At 39.8% G+C, this 21,905-nt stretch overlaps 2 protein-coding genes across 3 annotated transcripts; both read right to left on the reverse strand.

Annotated features, from left to right (window-relative positions):
* Window positions 1-19,108: 19,108 nt before the first annotated feature.
* LOC122617803 (uncharacterized PE-PGRS family protein PE_PGRS10) lies at window positions 19,109-19,654 on the reverse strand. Its single transcript, XM_043793790.1, has 2 exons — window positions 19,563-19,654; window positions 19,109-19,508 (listed from the first exon to the last, which is right to left on the reverse strand). The coding sequence occupies exons 1-2, from the start codon at window positions 19,615-19,617 to the stop codon at window positions 19,192-19,194; spliced, it is 372 nt and encodes a 123-aa protein (XP_043649725.1). The 5' UTR covers window positions 19,618-19,654; the 3' UTR covers window positions 19,109-19,191.
* A 1,281-nt stretch (window positions 19,655-20,935) lies between these two features.
* Window positions 20,936-21,846, reverse strand: LOC122617677. 2 transcript variants are annotated; one of them, XM_043793623.1, is made up of 4 exons: window positions 21,564-21,703; window positions 21,386-21,491; window positions 21,167-21,317; window positions 20,936-21,098 (listed from the first exon to the last, which is right to left on the reverse strand). In XM_043793623.1, exons 2-4 carry the CDS (start codon window positions 21,437-21,439, stop codon window positions 20,965-20,967), a joined length of 339 nt encoding a protein of 112 aa, XP_043649558.1. In that variant the 5' UTR covers window positions 21,440-21,491; window positions 21,564-21,703; the 3' UTR covers window positions 20,936-20,964. The 2 variants fall into 2 exon arrangements, with proteins under 2 accessions (XP_043649558.1, XP_043649556.1); XM_043793621.1 differs by having other exon boundaries at window positions 20,938-21,098; window positions 21,386-21,504; window positions 21,564-21,846.
* Between the last annotated feature and the right edge of the window lie 59 nt (window positions 21,847-21,905).

Below are 21,905 nucleotides of genomic sequence, written 5' to 3' on the forward strand. Positions count from 1 at the left end.
GTGCCACTTCAATGCGATGAGCCGGCAGACGACGGCGTCGGCCCAAGATAATCATTTACAGCAACAACAGCAGCAGACAAAAGAAACAAGAACACCATATGCGAGCCATTTCCCAGGGCAAAAGCAAAAAAAAAAAAGAGGATGGAAAAAAAAAGTACTCACATATAGAAAATAAGAGAGAGGAAAAATCCCCAACAACTTTTTGCGTGCATGTGTGTATGCCCTTGGTGGCCATAATTTATAGACTATCTGCCAAAATATTCCAGCTGAACCATAAAGATTCAATTTCACAAGCAATTTATATAACTGAAACCCCTTGCCAGGCATCCTTTCCCCAATCTTCCTTACAAATGAGCAACATTCTCGGACCACAAACGGTTATTTATGCCCAGAAAATCACGTGGTTCGCAGTCCCGAAAATGTGCCATATCCAAATTAGTTTCGAAATGAAAGCTACCAACGTTTGCAGGCACTCTATTTTAGTTGAATGCGGTGAGTGTAAATTGAATTAAAATGATTATACATTTCGGAGCCAACACAAACATGCGATGGCCACGTGCAAAAGTTTAATTAAATAGTATTTTATTCCTTTGCACTGTCTACTGCCCCTTATGCGCATAACTCGTGCATAAGTTGGGGGAGTTCGCCAACTCTAGCTCCAACTCCAACTCCAACTGCAGCCCCCCAAACTCAAACCATCTCATTTTCCTTGGCCGGGAGTGGAAAAAGTTTTAATTTGTTGACTTAACCGCAGTTACAGTTACTGTGGGGGGCTGATGGAGGGAGGGGGGAGCCCAGCATCCCGGATCGAGCATAACTTTGCCCGTCGCAACTTAACATGCATATCTCGTCGGGCTGCGAATCCTTTGGGAATCCCCCTGGGAAAACGGATCCCAGGCCAGCGGCCCAGCTCCTCCTCCATTCCACATTCAACTTACCATTTGTGCTCCGCTCCAGCTCGCTTATCGTCTGCTGCACACGCAGCTGCAACGTTTTTGCATGTTGCTGGCTTTTTTGCTACCAATTCCGTGTGACCCCCCCTACTCCACCCTACCGATTCCCAAAGCTATATAGCTATGCATATAGCTTCTAGTTGCAGCTAGTAGTGCTACTGCCGCTGCAGCGCCCTGCTTAGCCATAAATATGCAGCTTAAAATGGCTTTCGACTGGCGGCTTTCGGGTTGCGGTTTACGTGGCGTATGATTGATGCCCCTTTCGCCACCCATCCCTCCCTCCCTCGGTTTTGGTGCTGTTGTTGCTGCTGCTAGTGCTGTTGTCTCATGGTTGTCAGGTTGTTGGGCCATTAGCCAGCATTAAGTGCAATGCGAATAAGATGCCAGCAAAGAAGCGTACTCAACTCGACTGCGACCTGCTGGCTATTGGATGCAAAACTGGCCAATGCAAAAGCAATCAGTTTCCACAACAGCATTCACTCCATGACAGTTCGCTTGGGCTTATATGAGCTTTAAGACTCTCAAAAGGATATGAAATGTTATATAATAATTGAATCAGCATCATCAAAAGAGCTAGATCGGACTCGTTAAAGATTTTATTTATAATTTAGAAAGCTTATCTAATAATAATATATTTTTAAAACATATTTTAAAATTGTTTTGAATATTACTAAACGAAAACTAATTTAAATAAAATAAATCTACAATTTCGGTAATATACGTAAATATTATTAGGCTCACTGTTTAATTCCATTTTGTAGTATATGTAACATTATTTAAAAGTAACCAAATACTGTAAAAGATACATTTAAAAAGCCTCTTCGAACGAATATTTTGTTGCATTTTATGAAATATTCATATAAAAAGATTTTAAACGATTGGATATAATTTAAATTTTATATATTCATTGCGCATATGGCCAAAGCATAAAACTTTCAATCAGTTTTACTGTAACTGCCGCATGCATAAAGCATAATTATTAAAAATGTATATTTAATGCATACAATTCTTTTCCGATACCCATATATTTATCACGCCTATTTGCCAGGCGAGTCTATTAATTATGCAGAGCACTTTTCGAATTAAACGTTAATTAATTATGTACGATTGACAGTCATCAATTGTTGGCTCAGCTGGACGAGGGAAATTCTGTTGGCGGTGTGATAAAAACGGAAAACCCGCGGAATGCCAACAATTTTCACGCTCTAATCAATCTTCGCGCCCTTGCCCAAAAGCATTTACCAAGAGTCACTCACTCGTCACTTATGCTAAATTAACAAAAAGCGGAATGCAGTGTCGGAAAGACTAAAAGGATTGCAGTGGGTGGTGGTGGGTGTTGGTGGGTGATGTTAGGTGGAAATGGGTGGTGGAATGGGGTTGGGTGGCATTCAAGTCGCAGAGCAAAAATCAACAAAACTTGATGCTTGACTCGTGGGTTGCCAGGAAAATCCCATTCCATTCCGCACATTGTTTGAACTTTTCGCTACAGTTTTTCGCTACTGCGCTACTTAGCCGAGTCGGTAAATTTGAATTGGATTGGCTTCACTTCTGTGGCAGTGCAATCAACAGAAGGAATCCCTTAGGGCCATGTTAGATATTCATTTTTGTATTTAATACCCAAGATAGTTGATCACCAAGTTTATCTATATATAGGCCACACTTAAAAGTAAGAAGGGTTACATATTTTATTACCATCTTAATGAATATGGTTTTTAACTCTATTATGCTAACAAATAGTTTTAATTTTTTGGGTTCCTACTCAGTTAATTAATTTGTTTAAAAGGAGTTAATATTTAATTCCCATTAAATGATAGTCATTTTAAATATAGAATTATTTTCTGATGCTCTAAGAATTCTCATCTTTGAGTGAAATTGCCAGCTGTCTTTCCATTCAAGCTCAAGTGCAGAAATGTCAATTTAATTGAAAGAAATTCTCATTGCAAATGCCATTTGATGCAGTCAATGTTTGTTTAAGGCTTTGATGGGCGGCTGTCAAGTAAATGCTTGTTTCTTTTATTCTTCTTTTTTTTTGGGGCACTGGTCCCTTGAAGGCGATAAAAGTCATTTTGAATTTCGGTTGCTGTCGAAACGGTTGCCACATTCATTAGATGGCATCATTGTTGGCTGCCTCGCAACAATGTTGCAGCAAATGAGTGAATGAATGAATGAGTGAATGAATGACTAAATTGATGGAGCATAGTGGAGTGAAGTGCAGTGAATTCGTGGCAGGAGAAAAGTGGGAGTGGAAAATGCACAGCGACGACAATGTTTTCAATTCGTTACAAAACGTGCACTTGCCATGCAGAGTGGAGCTTCATCTCCTCCATCGCCATCGGCATCAGCGAATTCCCCAAAGCTTTGCTCCGCACTCCTTCCTCCTTGCTCCTTTTCGTCCTGCCAGCATTCATTCATTCTCTCCAACAGTCACGTGCTCCATTTGCAGCAACGCCATTTCAAACTGGCTAATCAGTCAAATTCCTGCAGGCGAGTTCCTACTTCTCGATCTCCAGCGCGGCGTTTACACGTCATGGAAAGTTTGACAAAAATTAACTTCTTCTGAAATATATTCAAATTCCTTTGAAACCACGAAATGCTGAGCTTAATTTGTATGAACATATAAATATATCACATTTTTTCTACCTCTTGTTTACCTTACCCATATAAGTATGCTACACTTTGGCGTATAAACTAAGTATCTCCCATCGAAGCTGATATGCTAAAGGCACATAAATGAAAACAAGCGCTTTTCTCTCCGCTCTCAACTGATGCGAAGTTTTCCATTCATTTAATTGTTGGCCATGCAAATCCCCGGTAGCAAATTTATAGTTGCAGGTGTGATTACAATCGTGTACAACGAGCTTTTCAAAAGTCGTGTTCTGCCATCCAGCGATCCTTACTCCTATTACCATACCCATGCCACCATACCTCCATTCCATACGATGCCAAAACCCCCGTGGGATTTGTGCCCGGAGCTTATTGAAGGCAAGCAACATCATTTAATGAGTTTAGTTTCGAACTGAAATTCAGTTAATATGCGTCTCATTCGCTGCGCTGCAGCAGCAGGAGCACACAGGACATCGGGGATGGGATGGCGAAGTACTCCTGCTTCAGAAGATGAAGATAGAGCCCGATACAATTTGCGCTTGGCACTTTAGCCAAATGAGTCGGGTTTCGCTTCTTATCTAGAGCGAGTAGCTACAATGGTCTGGCTTTCGACTTAGCCCCCTCTCATCTGCGGATCCAAAACACGCACGCCGGCACACGAGGAGCTTATCTTTTATTACCATGTATTCATTAGGTTCCTGTTCTTGTTTATATACCCTTTTTGGGGGTATATGGTGCTTACTTTCCGATTGCCTAATTAAGATAATCAGTTTTGGGAAGTAAATTCCGACTAATGTTGTGTCAACGATTTTTAAAAGGAGCTTTTATTTTATTTTACTTTTTTTATGTGAATTTTCAAGTTCTTTTTCAGTACTTAGAAATGTGACTTTTTAATATGTTCATCTTTCTAATTTATACAAACATTGTACTAATATGTACACATATGTACATATATATTGTAAAATTCAAAATATATTGTAAAATTCATAAATCAATATATAAATAGTAAAATGGGAAAATTATCCAAATATTTATATATTTATCTCACACCTATTTCACAATTAACATAAAAAGTAAATAGACTAAGAAAAATGTTGCTATGTATACATTAATTTCATTATGAAATTTAAGTATTTATTAATTTATTATTTTAAATTTAATAAGAGTCTAGTATCTTCGGTTTTCCGTATTTTATTGTTATTGCTGCTGTTGTCCTGAGTTAAGCTGCACATGCGTTGCTTTCCAGTGGGATAATGCAGATCCATCCTGGCAGATTCCTGGCTCTGTGTGGGACTATCCTGGGATGGCACCGGCTGCACAACTAATGAAATAGAGTTATAGGACAGCCACGCACACAGCTGCACAAGAGCACACAAACACACACGCACACACACACAGACGGAGAGGGATAATGCCACGTAGAAGCGCACTAACTTGGCTATAATTATGCCAATCAACATGCTCGCCTTGGCCAGCCGAAAAGCTCGCCTCAACTCGGCTCGATGCCTCAATAAAAGACGCCATCAATGTGCAAATTAGTCGCCTGATGGCGACTCAACCGCCAGAGGGGGCAGGAGGGGGCGGCCCCGTGCCAACGCCCCTGCGTGGAGGACGAGCTGCACATAATCTGATTAATAAAGCGATTTGTGCTCAGTGATTAGCAATACTTTCCATAATTAGTTGCCATTAAGTCAGACATCGGGGCAAGTTAAATCCGGCGAGTTAATCAAGGGGCGCACAAGTGCAGAACTGGCCACCGAATCGAATCACTGCCGCAGGACTTTTTCGATAAAGTTCGATGGAACTTTTGGTCAGTGGGTGCCTTGGTTTATGACTGAAAGGAAATTTTCAGGCTTGATAACTTCCGATTTCGATTTACGGCAATAAAATTAAGGCATTTTACTGCCACCAGCGAAAGAAAAATGGTGAGTCCTGCAATCAAGCAATATTATTGTGAAATTTGGTTCACAAAAAAGTTTTCTATTTCTGACAGGAATATTATTTACATTAAGATTTGGATTCATTTTAAAACTTTAACCATATTTTAAGAATGGTTGTTATCTTGGCTTACCAAAGTCAACCAAAATACCTCAAGCCCAATGGCATATTCAAAGTTTTGAGATGGTTTTCAGTCCAGTTTTCAGGGTTTCGCCAATAGCAGCCGCAGCTTAGAGGCGTTGGCGGCCATTGGCAGCTCCGCGGAGAGTTGTTGGCCTGTTTAATTTAAACTTGCAACGCAACTAACGACAGTTTTTTAATTAAAATACCGAGGACAAAGCGTAAAAAACAAAAAATGGAAACAATGGCGCCAAAGCCGAAGCCGAAGCACTGAGACAGCGTAAAAGTTGCCAAGAAGTTTCAAAAACTTAAGCACCTGAAAGGGTCGGCGGTGGAATTCGAGGGGAGAAAATAAGGACCAAAACCAGACCAGCCAACTCCAGAGACAAGCGTGTTAAAATATTATGAAGCACTTAGCCCAGCAACAAAATGGCATCGCTACAGGTACAGTTGTGCTGAATCAGCTAGCCTTTTCCCTTTGCTTTCCTTTCCACTCCACGGTGGAAAACTCCGCACTTCGACATTGCAACTTTAGTTTATTCATGGCAAACTAAGCGAAATGAAATTGAGCTGTTTGCAATGGGAAAACAGTGCAAAATACAACGGGAAAACAAGGCAAATGAAAATCAATGGCACAGCTTAAACCCCTTCAATTGGCAAGGTCACGTAGAGACGGCAATCCTGGATGCCAGAACGGCTGGCGATTGGATGGCAATTGGATGGCAGTTGGATGGCAGTTGGATGGCAGTTGGGCTGGCAAAGAAACACCACCCACTCCCCTTTTGGCCTGGCCAATTTGTATGCCCCCCAAAAACTTGTTTGCATGGGCTTGGGTGGAAAAGGCGGCCACTCAATGAATATTTAAACAGGACCCCCAAGACTAGAACCTCTTTCCCCACTCCACAACTGGATGATGGGGATAACGATGATGAGCTTGCTGCGCTGGCTGCACTGTCATGATAATGAAAGCAATTAGTTTTGGAAAAAATATATATGTACTTGAGTGCAATTTGCCATCGACCACTTGAAACTGCATTGGCCCAGGATTTCTTCTCGATTTCTTTCGATTTTCGGGGGAAATGACTTTTAATTGAACGCTAAATTGTGCAAAACTTGCAGCCAAGCATCGATGAGAAATTTTCTGCACTTAATTACCTTTCTCAGGGCGGATCTCAATACACAATGTGGATTGTTTCACAGCAAAACTTTATGCCGACAATGAGCAGAACTAAGTGTTGAAGTGCGGAGGGTTTTCCACAATTTTCTTAAGATTTTAGAGTGCTAATAGAGACCTTAACAGGTGGGTTCGACTTCAAAATAAATGTGAATTTCGGGAATTATTACGCTTTAAGTTTAATTACAAAATATTTCAGAAATAGTAAAGCTGAAAGCTATTATAGCACAGTTGTATATATGTATAATGCGGTATTGAAATTGAATTTAACTATATCATAAATAATAAACTCATTATCTCGTGCGGTAAATTCTCATCGTAAATAAGTAATAAGTATGCCAGCAATCAAATAAAAAAATATTTACAGAACAATAAATGGAGATGGAGTATAATATGATACCTTTTGAACATGTATTGTTATCATTCAGTAAATATAAATAAAATATGGAAAAACAAATAAAAGAGAATACACGCCAAACGAAAGCCGAAAATCAAATGATGGAAAGCGACGACGTGGATCGTGTGAAGAGGGATGAAAAATTAGCCGGAATCCGGGGGCTAAGTCCTGTGAAAATCTGTTGAAGTGCATCAGCTGCCAGGGGCTTGTCCTTTGTGGCCCCCACATGTGCAATGTTCACACTTTCGACTGCTCCAGCTCCTCAGCTCCTCAGCATTCCGCATCCCGCATCCTGCATCCTGCATCCTGGATTCCGCATCCTGCACTCTGCATCCTACCCGTTTCTTCGACGCCGCAGAAGGACACGCCATTCGTCTCCGTGTGTATTTGCCCAAATGACAAATTGCACAAACGTTCTCGCAGTCGTTCGTTGTGCTCGTCCTGCTGAAAGAGGAAGCCAAATGCCATTCCAATTCCTTGCCAAGGAGCCAAGTCAGCGGCGGAAGTCGACTTGAATGCGCTTCAAAATGCTGTTAAATTATTTTAAAACGTTGCAGCCCTTCGCCTCTCTCCACACCCTCCCTTTGGCACCCCATCACAATAGGCGCTACTTGAGTGCTTGCAATTATTTGTAAGTGCTGCAAAAAGTTGACAATGCCCCTGGAAATTACATTTTTCGGCCGCCAGCTGCTGGACAAAAGTAATGTAAAAAACAAAAAATAAATTAAAAACTTGTTTCCTTCTTTTTTTACTTTGATGCTTTTTCGATGGCAATAAATAAAAAAGACATTTCGCTGCACGATTGGTATGTCATGTCATGTCAATCTTTCCGGAATATTCCCATCCCGGCGCCGGGATTCGTGGCCCTTTAGGCCAGTGAGCCACGCGTTGGGGATCATAAATAAAGCATGATTTCCATTTGACCCCTTCCTGTCGCGATTCTGCGGGGTGTGGGGGTCCTATTTTATGTGGTCTTATGTGCATTGTTGTAACCCGATATTCGTTCTCTTTTTTTCTCATTTTTATCGTCAAATCCGTATGTGCCACGGCAGCCACTCAAACCGTACTGTGGTTCACTTAAATCCATGAAGCCTGAATAACCATATTGCCATAAACCAGCGTTTCCCACACTCCTCGGCTTTCCGGCAATGTGAAATATTTATATATTGATGTATGTGGAATGTATTGTGCTCTTTATGTTAGTCATTTTGTATTGCCCTGCAGTTTATTGGATTTTTTCTATGGACAAAAAACGCAGCGGCAGCATCGACCACATGGCGTATACGTAATTAGTCACATTTAGCTGGCTGCCCTAATCAAAGCACTTGTACGATTTATACAGTCAGTCAGTTTCGGTATTTATATTTACTTGGACATTCTATGGCATTTGTAAAGAATTTAAATACTTCGACTCTGGGGATAATTTGCTGATTTTTGAATGGCATAACAGGGCGAAAAACCACATGGCGTATGCGCAATTAGCAGCTTTCAGTTAACTGCCAAACCAAATAATTTGTAGAAATCAGGAAACTAGTTAGGGTTTCTTAATTGCATTTGGTACGGAAATAATATGGTTGAATTTAGAAAAAACTAGCAAATTTACGTTTCCCGTTTGACTGCATAAAGATGTTTGCTTACAAGAGTTGCTAGACCTTGTTTGGTAAATAAATGCGTAGGTTTCTTTACTATTTCTAGGCCAAATGCTCAATTGCATTTTTTGAACGATATACTTCTATTGCACAAATCACTGTTGTGCAATTGTAGATCGAATAACACACGAGGTGAATTAAACGATAGGTAATTTAAATTATGCCAGCCATCTAATGAAATATGTTCATGTTCCACTTGAGTGGGAGACTCTGTATGCAAATGAGCATGGGATTAGCATAAAAAGAGCTATCGAGAATAGGAACAGGTTCAATTCGGATAATTTAATACGTGAAATATAATTGCTACATTGCAATGATTAAAAGATAATGTACACATACCTACACACACGCAGGCAATAGCAATACAGAGATATGCAAATTTGATTGGTCTAACAGGTCGTAAAAATGTGTGTGCATTTCGTTTTCATATTTTGGTTTATTTTTATTTCGCCACATTAAGGCGATTAACACGTGAAAAGCTTGTGGTTCAATTTCAATTTGTTTGAGAACAAAAGATTTAATTGATTTATATCCGCATGTTGCCTTATGTCCTAAACACAATATGATTTGCGTGAAACCGCAAAAAAAAAGTTAGACAAAGTTAATTATTAAATGGAATAGATTGCGTTTAAATCAAAAATGGGAAACAAAGAGAAATAATTAAAGCCACATATAGTTACAATTTATAGACTATTAATTTGGCTCAACGAAAAAGTTTAATCTTGTTACATAAATTAACTTTTTTTAACGCACTTTTTCCGCCAGCCCTTTACACATAACTTTTTTGCGCATTTCGCAGTACCGACAATTTGCATATTTATGCAATCGTTTTGCAAGTGCTATTCTGAACAAACCCGTAAAAAAGCGTACGCATTAAAATCACTAGGAACAGTGTTCGCTTTATTCTGCGTTAAGCTGTGGGGGGTATAATTAAATGCCTCGGGTCATTGTCCAGCTTTGAAAGCACTTGCCGGTGGGATAAACTGCTGTCCACTTCACGGACGAGTGACTGAAACGCTTAAACGGATTGTCACGGTAAACGGAAAAGGAGCCACGCCAACACACACTTGCACACACTCGGCCAACTTAACACGCACATGCACACACACACACGCACATGAGCGCCGTAGCGTATGCAGCAGATTCTGTGAGGTTGCAAACAATTGGGGGAGAAAATATAGAATTTAACTTATAATTGCCTTAATAAATGTATTTAATATATAATTGTTTAGACTGTCTGAAGGTGGCAGTACAATAATTTAATTCTACACGTATCCAAATTTTTTAAAATAAATAAATGTATTAAGAAAAAAGAAAAGGTTTTAGTATGCCAACTTTTTAACTCATTATAAATATATTGTTAAGCAACAAAAATGTAGGTTTATATTTTTACGAAAATGCTGTTTTGCTTAAATATAAAAATATGTAAATATAAAATATCAGAAAATGTTTTCTTATTATAATAATAAGAGGTATAAATGTTAAAAGCCACCTCGAGTGGGAAACATATTTGTAATCTATATATTGTATATCTGTAATTATAAAACTTTTTACATATTGTATATTTGCAATTATAAAACCTTTCACACGATTTTGTATATTTTCAGGGCAACCAATTGATTTATGGGTAATATAATATAATGCCCTGCCATGTTATTTCTGCTGACATTGTTGTTCCAACTGGCATTGTAGTTGTTGATGATGCTCTGGCCGAAACTGCTGTTGTGTGGCTCCTTTTGACTAACTTCCGACGGACAGCGCAGCCATTGGCAACCGTTTCCAATGCATTCCCATAGATTATTGCATAATTTCCAGGGGGCCAGTGGCGACGGGGCGAAGGGGCGACGGGGCTGTGCAAAATGAACATCATTTGCAAGTGCAGATTGGACCGGGGGGTTAGATGACGATGGCGATGGTGATGGTGAACTGCTTAGCCGCCAGCCAGCTAATCTTGGCCAGGCAACGATGATAAATCGCCCAGTCCAGCCAGGCATGTAAATACTCCCAGAGGACTGGAAACTGCGACTGCTACGGGTACTGGTACTGAGAATTACTGTCCAGGCAGCAACGTCGTTAAATTTAATTTGCAGTTGGCTTTTAATTAAAAGCGAACAAAGCTTCATTAAAAAAATAGTTTGCGCCTGCTAATTTTTACCATGTGATTTACATAATTCAATTAAAATGGAGTTATGAAACGGGCGCACATTTTGCCCAAATGTTGTCGTTAGTTCGCTGGGGAAAATTGGACCAGCTGAGGCAGCGGGGCAGGCAATCCGCTTTGACGACTCTGGACGCCACTTGGTTATGCAAATTATGAACGAATTGCGGACGGGCACTACGCAATGGGTTTTGTTTGTTGAAGCGGCAAAAATAAATAGCGCAAAAAGAGCGGAAATGGCTTACTGACAATAAAGAAGATGGTAGAGTATAAAAGAGGTTTCAAAACAGTTGCAAAAATCATGTTTGCTTAGTCTTATAAAATGTATGAAAAAAATATTTAATTGAAAATTTTATGCTTTAAAAACTACAATTTATTTGAAATACAATGGGTAATAAGTTTAGTCTCTACGGATTTTTAAGTAACTCTTTAAATTATTTTTAAGCAACATTTTACATGATTTTCTCTTTAAATATTTATTTATTTGCATCCAAAGTTTCTATTGAAATAAAGAAAAATCCTGTCATTTTAAATACATTTTTATTTCTCAAATAAAATCTTTTTATTAAATAAGCTATAATTCTTGCAGTGTAAGCTTGGCACGCAATTGCGAGCGAAGTAAAATGATTCTGTTGGGAGCACTTACAAAGGATTTAAGCGTGAATAGAATATGATTGCGCAAGGCAAAATAAATCAGAATAGGATTTCCGTTTGCTTTTTACCAAATTCCTCCTCTACACCTGAGTTGAAGTCTCATTCCCCTACTTGACCCAAACAAATGATAATCACCATTTTATTCCCCATCCTTTTTTTGTCCAACAAATAGCCAGTGTAATCTCCATCTTCATCTCCATTGTCCGGCGCCGGCAATTTGACAAGCCGGACACATTGGAGCAGTACTCGATGTACAGGAACACGGTAATGGCTTGGCCCTATCTGATGGCCAATCTGCAAACGCCCATCGCAGCCAATTTTCCCGCCTTACAAAGTGTCGAGCCCATACACACACACTCATATAGCGACACATATAGCGACACAATTTACACAACATTGAAGAAACACGTTTGTAAAGCTGGCGAAGGGAAAAACTCAGTGGGGAAAAGTGTAACAACGAGCTACGCACTCAATTACTTTTATTGTCTTACACACGCTCGGAAAATTCGGGCAGCATTAGTAGCCAGCTGGGTGGGGATAAAGACGCCCACTGATGCCAATCAATCTGCGGAAAGCTTTCAGTACAAACTTCATCGACGCAAAGAATACGCTTTAATGGTTTCTCTCGATTCCCATTTTGGTCTTTGGAACTCAACAAATTTCATTACATCAACGGCAAAAAGCAGCGAAATGAGTGAAAAACTTTTTTGCCCAAACAGAGAGGCGCAATGAGGGCGAAAAAGAAAAAAGTGGAAAACTTTTCAGCAAGGACATAATTTACGTGAAAGTTGAAAACGAGGGACCGCATGGCGTATGAGTGTTATTTGACTATTCGCTGCTAATGCACATCAGGCTGGCATAGAATATCGGGTGGCTATACACACTATATATGTATATATATGGGTGGAATATGGGAAGGAATCTGTTGCCACAGCTGCAGGTGAAGTGAAAGTTGACAACGCGGCGTCAGCACAAAATTTCGCTTTGGCCTCACGTAACTAACACGCGACGCCCATGACGCCATGTTTTCCACTACATACATACGCAGATATATACATACATATATATATGTAAATGTATCTATGTATCTACATGTCTCATGCATGTTGCTTTAGTTGTTATTGTTGTTGCCGCTAAGAGCAAATGCCAGGCAAAATGCAAAGCCAGCAGGACACCTACCTACATATGTGTGTATGTGCCTAGATATCCCAGCTCGTATGTATAAATAAAATATTGAGCTACATAAATTTAAATTTTTGCGCGTTTCACTCTCCTCGATTTCCAGTACGTCGGCAAAAGTTAGTCAGCAAAAATCAGGAAAATCAGGGAAAGTGGGAAGGAGTCAGGATAGTGCGAAGGATCTAGTCATGGGTCGCCATGGAATGCAATTGGTGGGGAAACATCTGGCGTTCTTTTTTTGACAGGTTTCTTCAGACAACTTCTGATTCAAAAGATACCGGTGCAAGAAATGTTCAAGTATCGCAGATATGCACACTTGAAAAATGTGTTAAATAATCAAATAAGTTGTAAGCTATATCAATTCATTTAAATGGTTTTTATACGATCGCCTTACTTATATAAATATTGGCTAAACGCAATAAATGTCAATAAAACCAGAAACAATATACTTTATAATAATAACATCAACTTTGAAATGTTTGCAAAAAATTTTATGTATGTTATTATTATGTATGTATGTAGGTTATTTAATAACTTAGCTTTTAATTAATATTTAATAAAAATTATGAATATTTTCTTACTTGTCAGCGTTATTAAATTTTTTTATTAAATGATTTAAATTCACTATTTTTTTGAACGCACGTATTATGTTAGAGTTTTTGTTCTGGTTTCACTTGCTGCTGTGCAGAATTAATTAAAGCTATGCCCAACTTTGTCAAGAAACAAACTGAAGGAGAGCGTTGAGTTCTTGGGGGTGAAGCAGGTGGTTGGCCTGCTAATTGCGAAATTAATGATCGGACTGCGTGAACTCAAACAATGGCCACAAAGCCAACAGCAATCGAGTCGCTGGATTGCGAGCCACAATGGGAATCATCGGGCAGTTGAAAAGTTTTAGCCAAGACAGGAAAAGTTGTAAATGGCAATTAGCCGGCTAGGAAGTTGATATGGCTATGGTGGCTATATATATATATAGTCATATATATATTTATATACGATATACGGAATGCAGCATTCAACATTTATGGTACCAAGGTATCGACTGGACTAAGTCACAACTGGCCCACTTGAAGCGTCCATTTGGCGGCTTAGTTAATAATCAGGGGTGGCCAACTCATCACTAATCTCGGCCAGCTTTATGGTCGTAATTAACGGAAATTCAATGCCTGGCACATAACGAATTTGTTAACGCGCAAAACTACAAGGAGGCAGGGTCAGGATACAGCTACAGAATTAACTCGCAGTCCGAGGCAAAGTAATTGTGAAAGCTTTCTTAGAACCGGGCCAAATTCTTGCAACAAAACGTTGGCAGCGCCACACACAGAAAGTGATTACAAGTGAAGAGCGGCAAAAGCCAGCGACACTGCAAAAAAAACCATTTAATTATTGAGAAAGATGGGATAAATAAAATAAAATAGAGAGAGAAATGAAATAAAGAGATAAATAAATGAGTTTAGGCAGCTTATAAATATTATTTATGTTTTAAGACAAGCTACAAAAAACTTGATCTCCAGGATATAAGCCTATCATCGTATATCATAGATTTCTTTTCTACTTAAATGGCAAACTCACTGCATACAAGTAAACATAAGTACGCGTACAGCGAGAACAGGCATTAAATTAACGACCAATTTAGTGACTTATTTTTTTGCCAGTATCCCTGGAACAAGAGGCGTTGGCAGAGGAGTTTGGGAGAGGGGGGGTTTGGCGGATCAGGATGGAGCTGCTCGTTGGGGGAAGTGCGCCCTATGCCATGAGCACTAATTACGCCCGGCGAACAAATGGCAGCGGCAATGGCAATGGCAACTGTGGCGACAACGGAAGCTGCAGCTGGCGCAGTCTTGACTTGGTTAACAAAGCGCGAGCAAAAATAATAGCACCACCACGGCAGCAACGACAACAACATTATTAACAAAGAGCCGGCTAAGGCAGCAGGGCAAAAGCAAAAACAAAAACAAAACAAAAAACTGGTGTAGAATCTCAAATACAACTTTAAAAATAAATAAGGAAGAAAGTAAAAAAACAAGACATGATTTAAGAATCCTCCTTGGTGCTACTGCTGCCTGGCAACTTCGTTCTTTGCCAATTTCTGTGCTGCTCTATAAGCCGGAAACCATAAAAAAGCAATTCGTTATTAAAACTGCATAACAGAGAGGCAAAATATCCAATGCGGCTAAAGAAGGTACAAAGTTTAAGTCCAAATCGAAGTGGAATTACCCTAACAGTTGGTGTAAGTTGTATGGAAGAAAAAGCTATGTGAAGTCAATATGGCGGATGAGTGATATGCTATCAAGAGATTAAAATTTATTCTAAATAATTAAAGATTTCCAAATGAATTAAAATGAAAACCAAGAAGGAAACTTTTAACTAAAGTAACCATAAATTGATTTCTCATTAAATTCCTTTCTCATAATTGACGCATTTTCATATCAATTTCTTGAGAACACAGTACGTACCTTAAAATGCACACATAAATTCGCAAATAATTACAATTTCCATATCACAGGATGCATTTCGCCGAACAGCACGAGCTTTTTGTGTTGTCCAAATGAAAAGTAGGAGAAAAACGCTGGGAAAATATAAAGCGGCAGGGCGAGCCGTACAATGCATATTGATAATGCACATAACAGCCATAAGTAACTGGCATCCAGGCAGACAAACGTGACCCCAGCAAAACCACCATGAAAAGCAATGGAAGGGCAATGGAAAAGCAGGAAAGCAGGAAAAGCTGAGTGAAGAAAATGTGCGAGTGGGAGAGCGTGCGTGACGTGTGAGCGAGAGGGGGCGACACAGATGCCGGTCGAAGCAAATGACATGCAAATAAATGAGAACAAAGGGATAAACGAATGGCCCAAGCCAGTTGAAGTTGGCACTGCATTTGCTATTTGCCATTTTACCATTTTGCCATCGCCATCGTCCGCAGTCCGCAGTCCGTAGTCCGTAGTCCGTCGCATTTCCAGGCATCGCAAACGAGCCGCATAATTTTTGCCGACTGCACTTTGCGGCCAAGGCGCCGGAAAAGGCCGCCCAGCCCTTTCCTCATCCTCGACCACCACCCCCTCCAGCTCCGCCAGGATCCTCTGATGGTTCCTGCTTTAATGAAGTATAACGCGGCCAAATGAATGGCGTATTAAGCGAACGTCGCCTTCAAATGCACTGACAAAAAATACTGCGGATATCTCTATATCTAGAGCTAGTACAGCTTAAAGTTTCCGAGTTGTATTCATTAACTATACATCATAGATAAATATCAAAACATTTTAACTTATTAAATAATATAATATGTATTCAACAAAATAATACATATTAGTATAGTTTTTAAATGGTATATTATATTATTTACATTTTAATAAACTGATCAGGGGTAACAAATATATTTCATAGATTAAATTAGATTTTATTACTGTTATTTATAGAAAGTTTATTAAAATGTTACATCCGTATAAAGAAGAAAACATAAGAAAAAATAAATGCTAAAGCTTAATATAAATAAAGAATATATGTATAAGTGATATTTTCCTAATCGTATTCATAAAAATTAAATATACATTTTATTGCCTATAATAATATTTGTTTTATGTGTGACATAGACCTTAAATTAATGCTTTATGCAACGCATTATACAGAATAATAAATTGAAATAATAACAAAATAAGTCAGATTCTTTATATGTACATTAATACATGTGTATGTACATTATATGTACATTAATAATATTATTATAAAAACTCGTTTCAAAAGTTTAAAAATGCAATTGCGAAAGCCATTTATTTCGTGCAACATCTCCCTATAATAACTTTCGTTTGTTTAACTATACCATCATTTATAGCAACAAATATATTAAATTAATTGAATTTCTTTTCGCTCAGTGGCCGCATTGAAATGTGAGGATAAATCAAGGTGGGCTGCGGCCGTGGCTGAGGCTCCTGCTTCAGTTGCCGCCGTAATTTGTAAGTCGAGTGGGAAACAATATTTTTTCATCCGCCCTGGTGACCCGAGACAATAAGCATAAATAACACCAGCGTGGAATATGGCATATGTATGTATGGATGGGTTGCCAGCTGTAATAGACAGCGACTGCTGACTGCTAACTGGCAGGAAGTCCATGGAAGTAGGACCGCCATGCAGTAGATGGGATGCTGGCTGGGATCCAGGACCTACTAGTCCCTGCAGACATCAGGACACATCATGTTCCTTCGCCCCGCAATCCGGTCCTGATTAATGCTTGTTTGTTTGCATGGCCGTGTATCACTAATGGAATTCACATGTTGGGACATGACTGATTATGTACACATTAGTCGACTGATTTGCAATTCCAAGTGTGCCCGCGTGTGAGTGAGTGTGTCATGTCCTGTTTGGGGGCCTCAACTTTTCCACTATATGGGCCCCGAAAAACAATGTTGCATGCCGTAGTATTGCGATGCGGCAACTTCATTGGCGTCGCCATCAGCGCCAGCTGACTGTATCTACGTGTGTGTGTGTGTGTGTTAGTGTGTGGCACGTGTCCTGTCGCCTTGCACAGGAGTCCGCCCACAAAGGACGCTCCATGACTAAGCGCATTATGGGGCATCCAACGCAGCGCTAATTGGCAGCCGCATTTGTGCTCACCGCCTTCGCAGCGCCTAAAGCAATTTCGCGTGCTCGATAATTTGCTCAAGGCGAGGCGACACAAAGTGCAACATTGTGGCCTTCAGCATGCCCGCTTCGCTCAGTGTATGCCCCCCATGCACGCTTAAGTGCAGTGCTGCTTTTTAAATGGTTTAATAAACATGCACCGCAGCAAGCGGTTCGCTCAACAAAATGACTCTTTTGAACGGCACTTTCGAGTTCCATTTGCCGTAATGCCACGAGTCCTGGCACAGGTGACAAAGGATATTAAAAAATATAAATAGAATTCTCTGAATTCAAGGTAGCAAAGATGGGATGGCTTCTCATGTATATTAAGAGTATAGATGCTTAGAATTTAATTATTAATTTGGAGTACAATTTAGAAACTTAGTTTTAGTTACTGAGAATGTGGGACAACCGAAATGTAAGATTGTTTAATACTTTTTAATAGCTATAAATATTTAAAATTTTTAGTCAAGTAATTTGTAGTCTTTTTCTTTCAAATAAATAATATTTTCTTTTTCTAAAATATTTTATTTTATTTTATGTTATAAAATATTTTTAGAAACTCATATGAATCGAAGTCCCTTCTTTTTGTAGCAGCACTCGAAATGCAAAACTATATAAAGCGTGACTTACGCTTCCAGCGGCGTCATTTCAGTTTAATTGAGCATGTAACAAGGATAGCTTTAGCTTTTAACTTGCACACACACACACACACGTGCTTTGGCAGGACGCAGGAAGTGCACACAAAGACCCCCAAAACTGTGCCAAAACACAGCGAAACCCCCCAAAAGCATATCACCCCAGTCAGGATATGTGTGCATCGCGTTATGGCACTAGTGTATATGCTTCGACCATGTTTATGTTTGCCACCACAAGGACTTGTGTTCAAACTCCTGCAGGACCCTCACACACCTACACAAACACCGGGTAACACACACGTGCGTTTAGTTTGGCAAAACATTCGGTTGGTGATACAGTGGCACCTTTACCACCCCACTCCCCTTTGCCAACTAATTGCCCACCTTTCCCCCCTCATAAAGTATAATCCCGCCCCTTCCCCATGAACTACACTACAATGGGCAATATTTTTTCCGCTTTTCCTTACCTCTACGTAGCGGAAATCAATCAATTTCCTGCGTAGACTTTTCCATTCTGATGCGTTTTTTTTCCTCTTTCGCCGCGCTGTAAATGAAATGTATTGAATACTGGATAGTTGAGCACAGGAATCGATTATGCCAGCAGGTGAGTGAGTGAGTCCAGCGGCGCGGCATGGGAATTCTTATATAATTTAATTAAAATTGCTCGCTGCATTGTGTGTCGGGTGGAATGTGTCCGAGGCATTCTAGCAAAGAAAACTAATTAGTACGGAGAAAACGCAATAATAAAGAAATATTTATGGCTAGCAAGTAATCACAGAATGCCATTGCATTTGCGGTGTGTACAAGGTAAATTAAATCTGAAAAAACAAATGTTTTTTGTATCGTAAAAGCACAGCAAATTTGTTCAAATAATTAGTTTTAAGGTCTAAGGTGTAATAAATTGCCTCATTTGCCAAATGAGATCATTAAGTTTCATGTTAAAATACGTTCTTAGTTTTAGTAGTTTTCAAAATCGTTTTACTTGTGCAACAAAAAAATAAACTATTTTTTTTATTTATGGAATTAGTTGTAGGATTTATTTTATTATACAAAATGGACAGTTTATTAATATAACATTTTTTTTAAATATTTTAAAATATATTTTGAAAAGGTGATTTAATACCAATAATATTTTGACCTTGGCTCTGGTCGCCTTTGGCCCAATGAATTACCATTCCTCCAATATTCCCTTCTTCCTGCTCGGCCGCCTGCCCCACCTGCTCCTCCTCTTCCTCCTCTTCCTCCACTTCCTCCTGCTCCACCTGCTCCTCCTTGCCGTCCAGGTCGCCCAGGAATTCCCTGACCCGGTTGTCCTGGTATTCCGGTGCCAGGTCTTCCCGGCTGCCCAGGATTAGCGAAGGAGCTTACATGGCGGAGTCTTCTCTGTTTCACTGGCGGACCCACAGCGCCAATCTTCTGTTCGTCAGCTTGACCTAAGCACAATAGTATTCAGTTAATCTGATTAAAAAGTTCTTTATATAAAATACCTTTGGGTATCCAGCAAAGGCAAGCAATTAGAAACAAGACGCACACCGCTCGCATTTTCAAGTTGACTGATCCACTTAGCCAGCAAAATTGCTTTATATATAGCACTCGGAAAACCTCAGTCACTCGCTGTTCACAATAAAGAGGAAAACTCACCTCTACAGAGAAGCGAACTATTTACCTCTGCTTATTTAGTTGTATTTTATATTTAACTGATTTGTCCCTGAGTTAATGATTTTCAAATAGGGGTCGTTTAGATACTTTGTTTAGCGACATGACAATAAATTCTAGAACATAAGTGCCATAAGCACTCCATGCTGTGGAAAATAACTCGATGTTTTTCGATTTTTCCACGCTGCTATACCCATTTTCCATTTGTCAACGCTGCTCGAAAATGTTGCTTTATCGAAATATGTTTCATGGCACATCGCAGTCTTAATAAATACTAAAGAGCCATGATGAGCTGCTGCCCGAGCACAAAAGCCATCAAATCCGTCCCAGTGCCACGCCCACTCCCCTCCATTCCGGCCGCCCCAATCCGAAATTCTAACTATGACTATGACGCTGACGAGCTGACTCTGAACTGAACGGAGCTGAGCTGAGTTGAGATGGTGAAATTCTGCGCTATGCTGTGCATTCCCAATGGATTTGCTCGTGCGTGTCGACAAGAATTTCAATTTGCAAACAATAAATTTGAGCAGCGAGTCGCTCCTTCGAGGGCGACCACTGCCAGCGCTTGGGGACCAAAGAAAGCCGCACACAAAAAAAAAGCACAGAAATATACGTGCATATATATAAAAAATGAAGAAGAAATAAAAAAAGTTGAAAAATAAACGGACTGCCAGCAATGTTTAATAAAGAAGAAATATTTTGCTTTTCACTTTGGCATCGCGTTGCAAGTGACAAGTTGACAATCCACGCACTTTGTTCCAAAGCTTTGCAAAGCCCGGCCAAATGGAATTAGATGCCGAATTAGGACTAATACAGCTTGAATTTGATTTTGAGACTTCAGTCCAGCAGCTGGTAGCTGAGTTCTGGAGAACTTAAAGCGGCGGAGGAGGAAGAGCAGACAAGACCGGAAACGCAGAGCAAAAAACGGAAATGAATCAATTTCCGTGCTGCAGACCATTAAAAACTACAAAAGCCCTCCAAAGAACCAGATGAAGTACAGGAAAAGCGAGAAACAAGAGTCGGCACAACAGATACAAAATATGCTTTTCTGTCTGGCGCCGCATGAACGATGACCTATGACCCGACCATAATGAGTTTGTGGTCCGGTGTATAGGGAACTGATATTAAATCATGTCAATATGGAAATATTCAAAGATGCAAGCCCACATTTAGGCGTAATATCTGGGAAACTTTGAAATTAAATTTATTAATTTAACAGAAACATGTTGGAATTTATCGCTTCTGATCTGAAATCATCATGAAGGCATATTTAGATTTCTCTGCCACTTTGGCGCCTTCATCTCTGCTGGCATTGGTCAAGTTCAAGAAGATGGTGTAGATAACATAGATGAAGCCAAACTCAATTGCTGCCAAATTAAAGCCATAAACATAATAAAGTTAGTAACTAATTGATAGATTGAAATAGAAAACCCACCCATGGTCAGCAGGGAGATCAAAATGTTGGTCAGTGCTTCGATGGCGTCGCCCACGAAAAGTTCGTAGACCCACCACAAAATGAGGAAGACATCGAAGACCAAGCCACAGGCGCACCATATCAACCAAAATACCATAAGCTCCGGCTTTTGCTGAAAACAAGAATAGAATGAATGGAAGGGGGGGGTTAATGGGTATCCACGGGATACTTATGACCCACCAATGAGATGCCAGCTATCATGAGCAGTGTAACCCCAATCCAGACATTCAGCATCAACAGGTAGCCCCAGAATATCCAAAGGTTTTCGCTCTCGCTCAGCTTTTTCCTGCAGAGGAGACCTCGAGGACATGAATCGGTTAGAACACTGCACTCGAGCACCTTTATTGAGTGCACTTACTGGGCAGTGAATCTCTGTGGCACTTCACTTGCGCCTCAATCGAAACGATTTCGGTTTTTTGTGCCAATCGACGACGTCGCATCATATAGAACATTATCATTTCGAAGAACAGAACTCCCACAATGTCCATCCAGCCAATGGCCATTCCAAAAGCATTCAAGGCATTCATCACGTTCAGCTGTTGCTTCCAATCACTCTCCTTTCAGTTGATACTTGGGGGTTTTCACAAACATTTTATATGACAAATTTGGCAGGGTACCGATAGATAAATAAATAGCTTCTGAAATAAGCATGTAATTGTGATTGTTCAATAGATTATTGTTTGTCATCTGCAAATAGACA

The sequence above is a fragment of the Drosophila teissieri genome, chromosome 3L (assembly GCF_016746235.2).
Source record: "Drosophila teissieri strain GT53w chromosome 3L, Prin_Dtei_1.1, whole genome shotgun sequence".
Taxonomy (NCBI): domain Eukaryota; kingdom Metazoa; phylum Arthropoda; class Insecta; order Diptera; family Drosophilidae; genus Drosophila; species Drosophila teissieri.